This window comes from Aspergillus ibericus (assembly GCF_003184845.1).
Source record: "Aspergillus ibericus CBS 121593 unplaced genomic scaffold BO80scaffold_19, whole genome shotgun sequence".
Classification (NCBI taxonomy): Eukaryota; Fungi; Ascomycota; class Eurotiomycetes; order Eurotiales; family Aspergillaceae; genus Aspergillus; species Aspergillus ibericus.
In genome coordinates this window covers 287,282-302,740 of record NW_020292117.1, presented here as the reverse complement: position 1 = coordinate 302,740, position 15,459 = coordinate 287,282, and the positions used below count along the sequence as shown (strand labels likewise).

The window sequence follows — 15,459 nt, the reverse complement described above, 5'->3', positions numbered from 1 at the left end:
TGGTCACCTGACCTACGATACAGCCCTTACCGCATGGAGGCAAGTCGGTCGGTGCGGTATTGAATTTACCGCGTATTTCAACCTGGCTGGCTGGTCCATGGCAAGGTACACACTCCGATCCCTGACATGTATGGAGATCCATCACTGCTTGGGAAAGTGTAGTAGAATCAAAGCCGGCATGGTGGTCTAGGGTAGGAAAGATCAAGACACCGTACAGGGGCGAAGAGAGGTAGTCAAGGTTGTGAACATGATACCCGGGGCGTATAGTTGCCAAATGCCCATAAACTCAAGCAACCGGTGAGCTTGTTGCGAGGTTTCCTTCAGCCGATAATGTTCCTCCCCTTTATCCGAGTCGTGATATGCAATCGAAGGTCAGCAAACCCCGACTCAAACGTTGGAGTGGCATGTTCGCCAGAGGCATCGCTTCGAAGGCCTTGGGGATGGTGGCTAGAAGGGAGATGATGTTCATCTGTTGAGCCAAACTACATGATTCAAAGTCATTATGATAGCAGGACCATAGAAAACCTCTTTGGAAGTAAGGGCACTTCCCACGTCAGGCGGTTTGAGGGCGACATCTGTATGTGTCTCCATGAGGGTGTGTCCCCTTCGTGGGTTGATTCCCTATGTTCTCCGGGATTCCCACACGTCTCGCGCTCAAATGAAGCTGCTTTAGCACGGAAGGTCCAGCCAGATTGATGCCAGGGCATAGCTAGGTATATAAGGCGCCGACCCACGCGGCTCCAGTTGCTCAAGGTGAGACTCCTCTGCGGCAGGAATAATCTCACCCATACACATGGGCTATTGAATCCATCGGAATCTGTACGACCATCATTCGTCTCACGAATCAGCCCCTGAGTTAATGAACGAGATCAGTGGTCCTATTACTCTCGCCCCCTTATTAGTGTATGGGTTGAAGTAATAACCATGATCCAGGTGTAGGATGTGTACACTATGCTGTGATGTGAGACTGAATGCATTTAATAAGCCGGTGAGGAGACTAGGGATTACGAAGTCCGCTCTCACTTTAAAGATTTAAGAGGTCTTGGTGCGGAAAGGGTAGTTGGGAGGTCACATCCACTAAAGGTGAAGATCGCCTCCGTGAGATTCAAGAGAACAGAAATCCCACTCCTACTTACCACCTCGATGTGAATTGAAGGGATGTACTCCGTACGGAAGTTGAAAATTAACCCCCAAAGGCCACGTCAGCCTTCGCATGTAGACCCAGGATTGGACATGGGAAATGTTTCCAGCGTTGATTCAGAGTCAACCGGATGTCAATGATTCCGGGCACCGATGATGAATTTGTCAGGCCAGGGCCTTTTCCGCTAGTTAGACTGCTCACTAATGGCCGCTGCTGGCCCACGGAATGCCGGCCGCGGTGGATCCCAGATTGCTTATCGCTGATAACCCTAATGCAACTCCGTCGGGGATCCAGGGACTGCCCCATTCACATCTGCAGAGCGGAACAGAACCGGCCTGATGACAAAAGGCGCCAGAAAATCCTATGTCAGCACAATAATTAGATCGTAGGTAGATCTATAGGGCACTGCACCTACCGTGGACTAGGCTCTGAAATGCCTGGCTTACTAACCTTTTCAACAAAACTGGCTGACAAGGACACTCGGGGCTATCTCTCGTGGCCTCGCTGGTGAACAGTCCACCTGGCTCTGGCTCTGGCTCTTTACCTGAAACACAACGTTGAAGGCGACCCTGGGAAGACACAGAATGCAACCGGAAGAAGAAAAGCATCCCTACAGCCCTCCAACGCCTGATAGCGATACAGTTTCGTCGGAGAGCGCCCGCCACGATGGAACCGCATCCGCGCCAGCGCCAGCCCCGGCGCCATTCAGCAACACCCGCGCAAATTCCACCATTGTCGTCCTCACGGGAGTCAGCTTTCTCAACACGATGGGATCGGGCATCCTGACCGTGGCACTTCCGAACATGTCGGCCGATCTCCACCTGAGCGAAGATATTATGCTATGGCCCGCATCGGTGTACGCGCTCGCGGCGGGCTGCACCCTGTTACTTTTCGGCTCCATCGCTGATGCGGTGGGCGACAAAATCATCTGGCTGACTGGCAGTGTTCTGTATGCGATCTTCACATTGGCTTGCGGGTTTGCTCAGACGGGAAATCAACTCATTGCCTTCCGGACATTGTTGGGTCTCTGGATCGCCATGTGTTTGCCCTCGGCGGTCAGCTTGATGACGCGCAGTTGTCCGTCAGGCACACGGCGGAACATCGGATTCGCGTCGATGGGGATGGGACAACCGCTGGGCTACTCGGTAGGGCTGATCCTGGGGGGTGTCTTCGTCGACACTATCGGGTGGCGCTATGGGTATTATATTAGTGCGATCATCAATGCCATCCTGTCCGCCACAGCCTTCTGGGCGCTGCCCGCCGTGAAGCATCGCGACGGGGATCCATGGTACAAGAGAATGGCAAAGATTGACTGGTTTGGGGCAGTAATCATCAGTGTTTCCCTGGCACTGCTGTGTTTTGTGATGGCGTAGGTGATCTCTCAACGGCCCTATTCCGGATTCCGAGTAACTGATTCAACGCAATCCACAGTGAGCTCTCCGGCAGTTATCGTAATATCCGCACCGGCTATGTTATTGCACTTTTGGTCATTTCCATAGTGCTGATTCCCACCTTTGTCGCATGGATGGGGTGGCGACAGCGACAGGGGCTACCAGCCCTCATTCCCAACACTATCTGGCAGAACTCCACGTTCACCTCCACATGCATCATTGTGTTCTTCACCTGGGCGGTTTTCAATGCCTTTCAGTACTTTTCATCTCTCTAGTAAGCTTGAATACCCTGCCGCTGAGATTCGGGGAGCTGACCACGATGGGCAGTTTCCAAAATATTCAACTTCACTCCGCTCTCATCTCAGCCGTCATGTTCTTGCCACTGGTGATTGTCGGGGCGATCACCAACCTCTTCACTGGGTACGTGGTCGACAAAGTCGAAGTCCGCACTTTGGTCTTTGTCTCCGCGTGCGTCAGCACTATCTCCCCAATCCTGATGGCATTGGTCAAGCCGAGCTGGGGGTACTGGCGGGGGCCATTCGTCGGGATGCTCCTGAGTCCGCTTCACCCGGATGGTAAGTTACCCAATAGTGGTGGCTGAATGGATTGGGGCCAAGACGATCCTGATCGACTAATCTGATAATGCAGTGCTATTTACCGTGTCGAACCTGATCATCTCGCAGGCCTATCCGGGAGAGAATCAAGGGCTTGCCGGGGCGGTGTTCAACGCCGTCTCACAGATCGGCAACTCCGTGGGCTTAGCAATCAGCGCAGTGATTGCCGCCTCGGTCACGGCACACTCGGATGGGGATCTCTTGAAGGGCTATCAAGCGGCCTATTGGCTCATGTTTGCGGCCATGATAGTAGTATGTGTGGTCAGTTTTGTGGGCCTCCGCTCCGGCGGAAAAGTGGGTAGTAAGAAAGATGAGTAGGATCTGCTGTAAACCAATAGAACACACCCGATAACACGAGCTCCAAATCCATAGCTGAATCGTCAGTGGACTGAGGATGAAACAATGGCCTTGTTCGTAGCCATTTCCGGCAAGGAGGAGGCGGATCGAAGCGTCCCCAAGCGGCAAAGTCGCGATATTGCCCCGGCCTAGACCGGCAGGTTGATCGCTCTCCTAATTAGGCCGACGGAGGTGCGTAGGTGTGAGTGTGAAGCGGAATTGCATCATGGAATCCTTCAGTCATCTGGCAACTCTTCAGTAACGAGCTGCAGAGTCCATCTACTCGATTGGAATACTCAGCCCTCACGTCAGATTTTGGCGTTCCAGTGGACCCAATCCCACATGTACTTACTGCCAATCGAGATTTAAGCTCAAACGAGCAGAAGCGTTGTTCCACCCCCTGTCAGTTGCTTCTGCAGGTCCTTGGCGTGTTTGCTACCGGGGTCCGGTACTAGAACCCGACGGATATTAACGTTTCCATCGGCTTCCGTCTTCACTTTCGACTGTCAAGAGTCATTCTTTTGGCAGGATGTTGCCTATTGGGTCTTCTATGCTGAGCTCCTAGGTGGTTAGGTCTGCCGCATGATGAGTTGAATGGCGGTGATCCCGCTCCGATCAGGGTACCCAACATAACAACAATTTTATGAGCCGTCCAGAATTAATCTTTCTAGGCAACAATCTCACATGGATCTACTACAAGTAAGCCGCACAGACACTAGGTTAGGTCTGTGCTGAATGGTCATCACTAGCCCCGATGAGAGAAAAAGCATAAGCAACGAACGGAAGTCCTATACTCCGTCAAAATCCGACCTTGTCCGGGATGTTGAGCCTTTTGTCCCAGGTTACGCGGTGAATCCACAAAGTTCTGGTATAAAAGTCTGTAATCCTGGTCTTTTACCTCGAAGGATGCCAGCGAATTTGCAAGGCTCAGTTGAGGAGACCAATGAAATCCGAGATCCTCTGCTGAGATTTCCAATCTACCACCAGTCCACTACACGGAGTACTTTGGCACGGGCTTGTGGGAATATAGTCACATCCACATGCTGATGCGCATTCGTCGGCAGTGTATTCGTTCCGAGGACTGCATGACATGCCGAAGAGTAAGAAGCGGTCTATGTTGAAGAGTTAGTAGCATCCTTTGATATAAAAGGGGCCCAAGATTCCCCTGCTCAGCGCCTGCTCATACCAGTGTCTCACTCGGGAATCAGCTCTTTCAATTAACTAGCAAGTCTCTTTATGCATTACCATGTCTTCTTTCAAGGTTTTTATTGTCGGGGGCGGCCCAGTTGGCGCGTTGGCCGGACTATACGCTGCTCAACGGGGGTTTGAAGTCGAGATCTATGAGATGCGAGACGGTGCGTTTCCCTTGCGTTCCGTCCAAAGTTGCTCAAGGGCAAGCCCTAACGAATAGAGGGGAATGTAGAGTATAATCAGCCTCATACCGCGACCGCCTTCTCCACCAAGAGCATCAGTCTAACTTTGTCCGAACGAGGCATCAAGTCCTTGCGCCACAGCAAATGCCAAAATTTGGCGGAGAGAATCCTGTCCAAAACTGTTCCGGTGTACGGTCAAAAGGTTCACGGCAGGACCAAATCAGGGTTAACCACGAGGCGGATTCCATATGATGTTCATGGACAGGTATGGTTGTGCTTGTTTCCCCTGCTGTTGTTTTCTTCTAGACTGACATTTTTCATTCCCATGCAGGCTCTTTATGCCATCAGCCGCTCAGAAATCAATTACAGCCTGCTTCAAGAGCTGTCCAAGTTTCCCAATGTCCGTGTCTTCTATAAGCATAAACTTAGCGGTTTGGATATGAAGCAGAAGTCCGCCACGTTCCAGAACATCAGCAGGCCCCGTGAGCCGGACCACGAGGCCAAATTTGATCTACTGATTGGTGCTGATGGAGCCCATTCGACGACTCGTTTTTATCTTTCCCGCTATGCTAAGATCAACATCAGCCAAAAATGGGAGGATATCTTTGGTGTGAACTCACCATCCCCGCGGGACATTCCCTTCCTCTGGACTGTCTGCATATGTGGCCCCAACATGATTTCATGCTGTTTGCCTGCCCAGATAAGGTATGTCTGTTTCTGAATTTTCCCAGGGCCGAATATATTGCTGACCCTCTTCAGGAAGGAACACTTACCTGTAATCTGTTTGCCCCCGAAAGCGTCTTCGTGGAGTTCTTTGAGAAGCACTTCCCCTGATATTACACCAGACCTCATTCCCACCGACAGCCTTCAAAAGCAGTTCAAGTCGAACCTTCACCATCCCATGATCGATATCCGGTGCTCTCCATATCATTACCAGGACTCCTGTGTACTGATTGGCGATGCGGCGCATGCCATGGTCCCCTTCTACGGGCAAGGCATGAACACGGGCTTTGAAGATGTCCGGATTCTCTTCGAAGATTTCCTCGATCAGAGGAGGACTCTCCCTTCCACGCCATATGATCTCTCTTTGACACATTCGGTGCAACAAAAGGAGCCGCTCGACACTCCTGCAGCCATTATTGGAGACTATCTCGAACAGTACACCAAATTCCGCCAGCCTGACGTCCATATCATCAATGAGCTTGCCCTGCAAAACTACAAGGAACTGAGACAAGGCGTTCTTAAAGTATCCTACCGGGTCCGCAAGCAGATCGAGGAGTTCCTGTGCTTCTATGCGCCGCAGCTCGGCTGGGCCACCCAATACCGGATGGTAGCCTTTGAGACCATGCGATACACCGAGGTCTTGCGACGGGTCCGAAAGCAGGGGCTCATCTTAAGTAGTGTGGCTTGGAGCTGTCTGGTGGTTCTTTCTATTGACTTTCTGTTTTCTCTTCGGCTATCAAAAGTTGCGGATGTTTTGGTTTGAACATGATGTATGAGTTATGAGTAACAAAAGCGAATTCTGGACATACTGACAAATTTTTAATGTTGCTTGGTTTGATTAAAAGGTTCACTAAGATATCACTCATCTCTTCAATGTCCTACTCTTGTCCTTCATCAAGTCTCTTTGTCAGTGAGTTTTCTGGCTTTCAGTATTATTTTAGGATGTAGGCACCTTCAAATCTGGTGAATGTCCCTTCCAGCCAGCGCATGATCATGATCATCATCATCAGTAGAACGTGTTTCAACTGCTTCACGAAGAATTTCTTGCTCTCCCTCGGTATGTGAGCATTCTATCACAGGAAGCCTTCTCCTATGGAGTAGTGAAGATCACTTCACATCATTCCAACTTTAGGAGTGTGGAGTGAACTATATAAACCGGAGCGTCTGAAGATCAGTCAGGAGACCTGAGTTTCTGTTATTGTGCAAGGATTGTAGCAGTAAGGGATTTATATCGTCACTTTTGCTTCTATTTGCTTATATGGACAAGCAATCAAGTCAATAATCAGACCAAATAGTGAGTTGTGCCCGGTCTCTCAGTCTCTCGTATGGCAAGTCTGTAACCCAGTTGTATCTGACAATACCTGTTGTGACTGTACTGGAATAACTTACTCCCGAGAGGCCAAGCTACAGGGGGCAGCCAAGAGACACCGTACCCTATGAGACTAGCGGGGGCCAAGTCTACGGGCCTGCGTTTGAGTTGTTTGAGCGGGTCGGGAAACTCTCCCAGCGACTGGTTCCTCGGAACGACGTTGCTGGTCGGTCTCCAGCCCCGGGGCCGCGTAGGTGTATTCATTCTTGCCAGCTACTCAACTCCGACTTTGTTTCTGAATTAGATTTCGCGGGGTCTTATCCTTCCTACCCCCTAATACCACCGTCTATTGTTTTTTTCTTATTGACCAAGTGTCCTCCTTCCTTGACTCCTACTTTCTACAGACTTACCGTACGGTGACCTCTGCCGTGAACGGGACCCGCCTCCTGTGTGGTTCATGGCAATCATCTTTGTTGGCCTTATCTCATCTTACTGAGGGAGAGCCAGTTCGCTGCGCGCTCCCACCATGCGTATTCCTGGCGGTGTCGCAGCGGCCCTGGGCCTCTGCGCTGCTGCCTCCGCTTCCCTCCATCCTCGTCGCTCCTACGAGACCCACGATTACTTCGCTCTGCACCTCGATGAAACCGCATCGCCGGCTGACGTCGCCCAACGCCTAGGTGCTCGCCATGAAGGCCCCGTCGGGGAACTGCCTCAACACCACACCTTTTCCATACCCAGAGAGAACAGTGACGATCTCGATGCGCTACTAGATCAATTGCGGGATAGGAGGAGGTTACGGCGGCGCTCCGGAGACGCCACCGCTAGTCTCCCCTCTTTGGCCGGGAGAGATGAAGGTCTGGATGTGATTCTTTGGTCCCAGAAACTGGCCCCTCAAAGGAAACTACACAAGCGGATTCCCCCGTCGGTCGATGTGGCTAGGTCGCCTGCGAACGCCAAGGAGGATCCCGAAGCAAGTCTGGCACTGAAACGGGTCGCATCGGAGCTAGGCATCGCGGACCCCATCTTTAATGAGCAATGGCATCTGTATAATACTGTGCAGCTGGGTCACGATCTTAATGTTACGGGAATTTGGTTGGAAGGCATCACAGGAAAGGGCGTGGTTACGGCGATTGTTGATGACGGATTGGACATGTACAGCAATGACCTCAAGCCCAACTACTTTGCAGCGGGATCCTACGACTATAACGACAAGTCGCCAGAGCCGAGGCCGCGTCTCAGCGATGATCGACACGGTACCAGATGCGCGGGCGAAATCGGTGCGGCGAAGAACGACGTGTGCGGGGTGGGCGTTGCGTATGACAGTCGCATTTCTGGAATTCGAATTCTCTCCGCACCGATAGACGACACGGATGAGGCGGCGGCCATCAACTACGCCTACCAAGATAACGACATCTACTCGTGTTCCTGGGGCCCCTATGATGATGGCGCCACAATGGAAGCACCGGGAACCCTAATCAAGCGAGCTATGGTGAACGGAATTCAAAATGGGCGGGGTGGAAAAGGCTCAGTCTTTGTGTTCGCGGCTGGAAACGGTGCTAGTCATGATGACAATTGTAACTTCGATGGTTACACCAACAGTATTTACAGCATCACCGTGGGCGCCATTGATCGGGAGGGTCAACACCCCGCCTATTCGGAATCCTGCTCGGCCCAGTTGGTGGTCGCATACAGCAGCGGCTCGAACGATGCAATCCATACCACCGATGTGGGTACCGACAAGTGCTCGACTACCCATGGTGGAACCTCGGCTGCCGGTCCATTAGCTGCGGGAACCGTGGCCTTGGCCCTCAGTGTGCGGCCTGAACTAACCTGGCGTGATGTTCAGTACTTGATGATTGAGGCAGCGGTGCCGGTTCACGAAGACGATGGGAGCTGGCAAGCCACCAAGAACGGGAAGATGTTCAGCCATGACTGGGGCTATGGCAAGGTGGATACATACACCTTGGTGCAACAGGCAAAGACCTGGGAACTGGTGAAGCCCCAAGCATGGTTTCACTCCCCGTGGCAGCGGGTGGAGCATGACATTCCGCAGGGCGACCAGGGGCTGGCCAGTTCGTACGAGGTGACCGAAGAGATGATGAAGGAAGCCAATCTGGAAAGATTGGAGCATGTCACGGTGACTATGAATGTCAACCACTCGCGCCGTGGAGATCTCAGTGTGGAGTTGCGGAGCCCCGAGGGTCGGGTCAGTCACCTCAGCACCACCAGACGGCCGGATAATCAGAAAGTGGGCTATGTCGACTGGACCTTCATGAGCGTTGCTCACTGGTAAGTCTCTCCCTTTGCCCCCAGTCATAGATCAGTCTTGCTGATAATTGCTTAGGGGCGAGTCCGGAGTCGGAACCTGGACGGTGATTGTCAAGGATACCAATGTCAACGACAACACGGGGCAGTTCGTCGATTGGCGACTGAACCTATGGGGTGAGGCGCTTGACGGGACCAACCAGCCCCTTCACCCCATGCCCACGGAACACGACGATGACCACACGTATGAGGATGCGGTGGTGGCGACAACGAGCGTCAGCGCTGCTCCCACGAAAACGGAGCCCCCTGGCAAACCCACCGACGGCGTGGATCGCCCGGTGAATGTTAAGCCTACGGCATCCGCACAACCAACGGGGACGATCGATGAGCCCCTCGAGGATGAACTCAAGGAGACGCCTGCTACGGAGACGAGCTCAACTGCGACCCCGTCCCCGACTACCGCGTCAGACAGCTTCCTGCCTTCGTTCTTCCCCACCTTTGGGGCGTCGAAGCGGACGCAAGCCTGGATCTACGCAGCGATCGGATCCATCATCGTGTTCTGCATGGGGCTTGGGGTTTACTTCCACGTGCAGCGGAGGAAGCGCATCCGCAACGACAGTCGGGATGACTACGACTTTGAGATGATCGAGGATGAGGATGAGCTGCAGGCGATGAACGGACGGTCAAACCGTACCCGTCGCCGCGGCGGGGAGCTTTATAATGCGTTTGCCGGCGAGAGCGATGAGGAACCGTTGTTTAGCGACGAAGATGAGGAACCGTACCGGGATCGGGGGATCAGCACCGAGCAGGAACGGGATGGCGCCGATGGGGAGCATCCTCGGCGGTGAACGGAGGGCGCGGGCGAGTATGCGGTTGCTGTGATTTACTCCTTGGATGACTGCTTCTAACTATCATATGTGTAAACTGCATAAAGAGTGCGTGTATATAGCCGGCATTTGCGAGGTGTAGTAGTAGTATTTATTAACGTGTGAGCGGAAAGAAAGAAGACGGGGTCATCCTGCAACCCTTATACTAAGTACTGATTAAGTACAGATAACTATCTTCTCCTCCCCTAGGACCTCCTAAGAGATATATATAGACCCGTACGACGCACAGTGATTATTTCAATCTATGACAACCTATGAAGACAAATCAAGTGCGAACGCAGGTACTAGAGCCCAGTCAAGCTATCTGTCCCCGACCCGAGGATAACAGTTGTTGACCTCTAGTGCAGCCTAGAAGCATTAGAAGGATGACTCTTCGGAGTCATGGGTAGATGGGTAGAATTGTGAGAGTGGTGGGACGGAAAAAAAAAAAAAAAAGAGAAGAGGAAATTGGTGCCTTGAAAGGTCAACTTCCCAAATGAACAACCCCCGGCGGGGCTCGAACCCGCAACCCTCAGATTAGAAGTCTGATATGCTACCATTGCACCACGAGGGCGTTGTTGGATGCCAGGTCCAAGCGACTTTGTAATAAGTATAGGTTAACTCAGAGAGCATGGGGCTTGGCGATGACGCCGGTCTGTTCTTCCCCTTCGCCGGGGTTGCCTTCCGTTGCAGCTCAGTCCCTCGTCCGTCGTTCGCTTCTCCGCATTGCTCCCTTACCGCCCGCCACCTCCTCCATCGACTCCCACCTTCCTGTCCAGCCCAAGCTTACGTATGAACCGACGCGTCTAGCTTCTGCTGCCCTACGTACATCATATCCGCTCGTCCCAAGTCTGGTCTGCCGGCTCTAGGCAGCAACCCCTCGATGGATCAGCACGACGACTTCGACAGCGTCTCATGGAGGCATGAGCCGGACAGTGATGTCTCGCGGCCCACCACCTCAGGAACCGATGCGGAGGAATCGCCCGCATACACTCACGATGTCAATGGCAAACGAAGGATGAGCTCCGCTCAAGAGAACCCCCAGGCCGGTTCACTGGCCGATGCCGTGGACCTGGCAGGTATCGGCGACGGCGTGCTGGAATGTCTGGTAGACTCGCCTTTGAAAGAGAACGATGGCACGAAAGACGCATACATTTCGTATCTTGTTACTACTACGGTGGGTCTTCCCCGTTCACGTTATGGTGATCTTGGAAGGAAGCTGGCCGAGGCTGGAATCAGCCGGGTCGCCCAGCGCAGCTTGCATGATGATAACGTCTTATTTCTGCTTTCCATGTATTGACCAAATGGCCACCACAGACCGATTTCAAGTCCTTCCAGAAGCCCGAATTTACCGTGCGACGCAGATTCACAGACTTTTATTTCTTATACAAGACGCTCTACCGGGAGTATCCCGCCTGCGCCGTCCCGCCGCTGCCGGATAAGCATAAGATGGAGTATGTACGAGGCGATCGGTTCGGTCCCGAATTCACCACCCGCCGGGCATGGTCACTACATCGCTTTCTGAAGCGTCTCACCCTACATCCGGTGCTTCGCCGGGCTCCGTTGCTTGCGATCTTCCTGGAGTCCCCCGACTGGAATGCACACATGCGATTGAGAACAACTCGCAATTCGAACAGCACCTCGGACGGCAGCGGAGTCCCCGGGATCTTCGATAACTTCACAGATACCTTTGTGAATGCGTTCACGAAGGTGCACAAGCCGGACCGTCGGTTCATCGAGGTGCGGGAGAAGGCGGACAAGTTGGATGAGGATCTCAACCACGTGGAGAAGATTGTGGCTCGGGTGGCCCGACGGGAATCGGACCTGGAGGCAGACTACAATGACCTCGCGACACAATTCCGCAAACTCGTGCCCCTGGAGCCAGGGGTGGAAGTCCCGTTACAGGTCTTCTCCGCCTCGGTGGAAGAGACGGGACGAGGGCTCAAGACACTCAAGGATCACACTGACCAGAACTACCTGGGGTCCCTCCGGGATATGGAGGCGTACATCATCTCCCTCAAGTCGCTCCTGAAGACGCGCGAGCAAAAACAGCTCGACTTCGAAGCGCTGGTCGACTATCGGAATAAGGCGGTGGCGGAGCGGGACTCGCTGGCGTCCAACCCATCATCCTACTATGCGTCCAACCCACTGACCTCCTCGCCGGCCTCGTTCATCCGGTCCAAGATGGAAGACATGCGCGGCGTGGACCATGAGCAGTCGCGGCGCGAGCGGGTGCGGAAGCTGGAGCTCCGGATCGACGAGCTCACGCGCGAGGTCGAGTCGGCCAAGACGACGTCGGAGATGTTTGACGAGGAGGTGGTGCGGGAGGTGGCGGATTTTGAGCGGATCAAGGCGGTTGAGTTCCGGGATACGCTCGGGGCCCTGTCGGAGAAGCACATTGAGTTCTACCAAGGGGTGCTGAACACGTGGGAGCGGTTCGTGGCCGAGATGGAGGGGGATTTGGAAGAGGACCATGGGGACTTGGGCCCGGCGGAGAGCCGGTAGGTTGGCATGGGGCGGGTCTATTGTTTACGATTGCTTGAGTGATGTCTCACTAGCCTCTTCTCACGAGAGTTCCCTTTTTCTTCCCGGCGGGAGACTGTTGATTCCATGAATGTTACGACGTCTGTATTCATTCTGCCCATACAAGAATCGGAGACTCCAGTAGCGAAACCGGGTCTGGTGTCCATGTCAACCCCCAACGAGGCGATCTCTGGCCCTCTGGCTCTCCGCCCACTCCAGATCTAAGGGACTGGGATCCCGCTGGCCCCGAGGATCCACCACGGCCGGATCTAGTGCGCGAGTTGTGTGTCGTCGAACGAGATTCTAGATGCGCTCACTCTCACATCAGACCAGACCCTCACGCGCAGCACAAGTAGAAGAGAGAACCACGGCACCCACCTCCCGATAGACCTGATTCGGTGTCTTGGTCTTGTTCTTCTCATCCCCACCCGCCATTAAATGGAGGTAGACCTCATGGTCGTAGTCGATTTGGTGGGACTGGGGATGGGCGAAGTTGGCGCTTAGATGCGGCTTCTGCTGTTGTTGCTGCTGGGCATCTTTGGAGCCGGCTGACTTGGATGACATTGTCTAGTCTTGAACCCTGTGATTTTGGGGAATGAAGTGAAGGATTAATCTCAATTGAGTGGGTTAGGGCTGAGCTCGGGTATAAAATGACCCCTTTTCATTTTCCCCCTCTCCTCAGGAGGAGGACAGAATTCGGAGGTGGGAATGTCTGTGTCTTGGAGATTGTGGCGGAGTGAGTGCATGGGGGGCAGTGGCAGTGAGGGTGAGATCGGATGCTGGAGGGTCCGGCATGTTGCATGAGCAATGGATGTTTACTTTTAGAAGGAAGTGGCATGTCGTGTGGTCATACATGGGCCATTTTTCGCCCCTGATTGTCTACGAGTATCTATGTATGGAGTATGTGCATTCATAGTAGGGAAATGCATCGTGGATGATGTGGTGGCGATCTTCACGGAATCCTTCCATACCAAAATTACCCCCGCCGTATTCGGATTACGGGGGTAACGGGCCCGGCCCCGATGTTTGCCCTGTTTGCGCGCTGCTGGCCTGATGGCCTGACGGCGGATTGAGCTTCACTTTCCGCCGCGATTTGATCTGCTCGTCGCCGGTTTTCTGCTTCGCTCGCCCCTCATCGCCATCATGCGTCCCCTGTCTCGGACGGCCCTCCGGCCCTACGTCTGCCCTTCCTGCCAATTAGGCCGCCTCCCCGCCCGCAGGAGATATGCCTCGCACTCGTCCTCCAACGGCCCTGCTCCCGAGATCTACGATGTCGTCTGCGTCGGAGGTGGTCCTGCCGGGCTGGGCCTGTTGGCTGCTCTCCGTATGTTTGTCTCATGACCGCTCAATTGGATCCAATGTCTCATGATTGACGCTCTGTAGGCGCTTCCCCCGTCACTTCCAAGCTGAAGGTCGCCTTGATTGAGACCCAGGACCTGCAGAAAGCCCGCTCGTGGTCCCTCGATGCGCAGCATTACTCCAACCGCGTCAGCAGCCTTACGCCCTCCTCCGTGTCGTTCCTGAAGAAGATCGGCGCCTGGGACCATCTCGATACCTCCCGCGCACAGCCCTACCAGGAGATGCAAGTGTGGGATGGCGAAACCGGCTCGCGCATCTCTTTCGACTGGTCCATGGAGACCTCCGCGTTCGAGGACCTCCGCACTGTCGCAACTATGACCGAGAACGCCAACCTCGTCCGCGCCCTGCTGTCCCGCATCGCCGCCTCGGGAGACGAGAACCTCTCCCTCTTCTCCAACAGCACCGTCTCCTCCATCACCAATGGCTCCGATACCCCCGACGGCCCTAACCTCTCGGCCTGGCCCGTCCTCTCCATCACGCCAACCGGCTCCGCACCCTCCCAACCACCCACTCGCATCGCCGCGCGCCTTCTCGTCGGCGCCGACGGCATCAACAGCCCTGTCCGTCGCTTCGCCGACATCGCCACTGATGGCTGGGACTACAATCGACACGGCATCGTCGCGAGCCTGTCCCTCGCCGATCTAGACCCCGCCCCGTTCCCCGTCGGCATGAGAACCGCCTACCAGCGGTTCCTGCCGTCGTTGGGCGGACCAATCGCTCTGCTTCCGCTCCCCAACAATAACGCGACCCTCGTCTGGTCCACCACCGTCGAAAACGCCGCCTACCTCAAATCCCTCTCACCCAAGGCCTTCCTCGCCATGGTCAACGCCGCCTTCCGCCTCTCCATGACCGACCTCCAATACATGCTGCGCATGGAACGCCCCGCCACAGCCGTCTCCGACCTCGAAGACCCGCACGAGAACGAACTCACCTGGCGTCTCGAACACACCCCTCAACCCTCCCACATCCCACCCATGGTCACCGGCGTCCAGGAAGGCAGTGTCGCATCCTTCCCGCTCCGCTTCCGCCACGCCGCAACCTACGTCTCCCCTCGCGTGGCCCTCGTCGGCGACGCCGCCCACGTCATCCACCCGCTCGCCGGCCAGGGTCTGAACCTCGGTCTCGGCGACGTGGCTTCCCTCGCCCAGACGATCGAATACGCCGTCCACCACGGCATGGACGTCGGAGACCTACTCACCCTGGAACGCTACGCGGGTGATCGCTACGCCACGAACGCCAAGATCGGCGGCGCCTGCGACGTCCTGCACAAGCTCTACAATGTGCCCGGAAACGGGCCTGTCGCATGGGCTCGCAGTCTGGGATTGGATCTCGTGGATCGCGTCCCCTTTGTCAAGGGATTGTTGATGAAGGGTGCGGAGGGTTGGTAGATGCATGCAGCAGCAGTATCACTACCCTCTTGTTCTCATTTCTATCCAATCACAATCCTCCCATCCCGACTTTGGAAAGATGTATGGATAAGTAGGGTTAATTCAATATGTATATTATATCACTTTTTTCTTGATTATGTATGAATGAACGGGTATTACACAACAACCTTT

At 54.3% G+C, this 15,459-nt stretch overlaps 6 protein-coding genes and 1 non-coding gene across 7 annotated transcripts; 5 read left to right on the top strand and 2 right to left on the bottom strand.

Annotated features, from left to right (window-relative positions):
- Positions 1–1,459: 1,459 nt before the first annotated feature.
- Positions 1,460–3,499, top strand: BO80DRAFT_406826 (MFS general substrate transporter). The gene is made up of 4 exons (XM_025717776.1): positions 1,460–2,510; positions 2,573–2,806; positions 2,860–3,107; positions 3,181–3,499. Exons 1-4 carry the CDS (start codon positions 1,726–1,728, stop codon positions 3,462–3,464), a joined length of 1,551 nt encoding a protein of 516 aa, XP_025575419.1. The 5' UTR covers positions 1,460–1,725; the 3' UTR covers positions 3,465–3,499.
- A 1,144-nt stretch (positions 3,500–4,643) lies between these two features.
- On the top strand, positions 4,644–6,341 carry BO80DRAFT_474340 (FAD-dependent monooxygenase; the record flags this gene model as incomplete). Its single annotated transcript, XM_025723186.1, has 4 exons — positions 4,644–4,837; positions 4,906–5,120; positions 5,187–5,560; positions 5,615–6,341. The coding sequence occupies exons 1-4, from the start codon at positions 4,729–4,731 to the stop codon at positions 6,339–6,341; spliced, it is 1,425 nt and encodes a 474-aa protein (XP_025575418.1). The 5' UTR covers positions 4,644–4,728.
- Positions 6,342–7,097: 756 nt separating this feature from the next.
- On the top strand, positions 7,098–10,200 carry kexB (kexin kexB). The gene is made up of 2 exons (XM_025717775.1): positions 7,098–9,176; positions 9,232–10,200. Exons 1-2 carry the CDS (start codon positions 7,414–7,416, stop codon positions 9,998–10,000), a joined length of 2,532 nt encoding a protein of 843 aa, XP_025575417.1. The 5' UTR covers positions 7,098–7,413; the 3' UTR covers positions 10,001–10,200.
- A 320-nt stretch (positions 10,201–10,520) lies between these two features.
- On the bottom strand, positions 10,521–10,592 carry BO80DRAFT_t148. Its single transcript has one exon. It is a non-coding gene; the product is annotated as a tRNA-Arg (tRNA).
- Positions 10,593–10,779: 187 nt separating this feature from the next.
- BO80DRAFT_425069 (sorting nexin-4) lies at positions 10,780–12,819 on the top strand. Its single transcript, XM_025719432.1, has 2 exons — positions 10,780–11,195; positions 11,336–12,819. Exons 1-2 carry the CDS (start codon positions 10,902–10,904, stop codon positions 12,521–12,523), a joined length of 1,482 nt encoding a protein of 493 aa, XP_025575416.1. The 5' UTR covers positions 10,780–10,901; the 3' UTR covers positions 12,524–12,819.
- Positions 12,710–13,412, bottom strand: BO80DRAFT_464757 (uncharacterized protein; the record flags this gene model as incomplete). The annotated part of the gene is made up of 2 exons (XM_025722675.1): positions 12,883–13,412; positions 12,710–12,810 (listed from the first exon to the last, which is right to left on the bottom strand). Exons 1-2 carry the CDS (start codon positions 13,103–13,105, stop codon positions 12,710–12,712), a joined length of 324 nt encoding a protein of 107 aa, XP_025575415.1. The 5' UTR covers positions 13,106–13,412.
- A 71-nt stretch (positions 13,413–13,483) lies between these two features.
- Positions 13,484–15,455, top strand: BO80DRAFT_425068 (putative ubiquinone biosynthesis monooxgenase (Coq6)). The gene is made up of 2 exons (XM_025719431.1): positions 13,484–13,865; positions 13,925–15,455. The coding sequence occupies exons 1-2, from the start codon at positions 13,685–13,687 to the stop codon at positions 15,286–15,288; spliced, it is 1,545 nt and encodes a 514-aa protein (XP_025575414.1). The 5' UTR covers positions 13,484–13,684; the 3' UTR covers positions 15,289–15,455.
- The last annotated feature ends 4 nt before the right edge of the window (positions 15,456–15,459 follow it).

Bases quoted from the DNA above. Each gene is read 5' to 3' on its own strand.
- BO80DRAFT_406826 (XM_025717776.1), top strand. From the start codon at position 1,726: ATGCAACCGGAAGAAGAAAAGCATCCCTACAGCCCTCCAACGCCTGAT. The intron at 2,511-2,572 runs GTAGGTGATCTC...CGCAATCCACAG, and splicing joins CTGCTGTGTTTTGTGATGGC to TGAGCTCTCCGGCAGTTATC. The intron at 3,108-3,180 runs GTAAGTTACCCA...CTGATAATGCAG, and splicing joins GAGTCCGCTTCACCCGGATG to TGCTATTTACCGTGTCGAAC.
- kexB (XM_025717775.1), top strand. From the start codon at position 7,414: ATGCGTATTCCTGGCGGTGTCGCAGCGGCCCTGGGCCTCTGCGCTGCT. The intron at 9,177-9,231 runs GTAAGTCTCTCC...ATAATTGCTTAG, and splicing joins TTCATGAGCGTTGCTCACTG to GGGCGAGTCCGGAGTCGGAA.
- BO80DRAFT_425069 (XM_025719432.1), top strand. From the start codon at position 10,902: ATGGATCAGCACGACGACTTCGACAGCGTCTCATGGAGGCATGAGCCG. The intron at 11,196-11,335 runs GTGGGTCTTCCC...TGGCCACCACAG, and splicing joins CGTATCTTGTTACTACTACG to ACCGATTTCAAGTCCTTCCA.
- BO80DRAFT_425068 (XM_025719431.1), top strand. From the start codon at position 13,685: ATGCGTCCCCTGTCTCGGACGGCCCTCCGGCCCTACGTCTGCCCTTCC. The intron at 13,866-13,924 runs GTATGTTTGTCT...GACGCTCTGTAG, and splicing joins GGGCCTGTTGGCTGCTCTCC to GCGCTTCCCCCGTCACTTCC.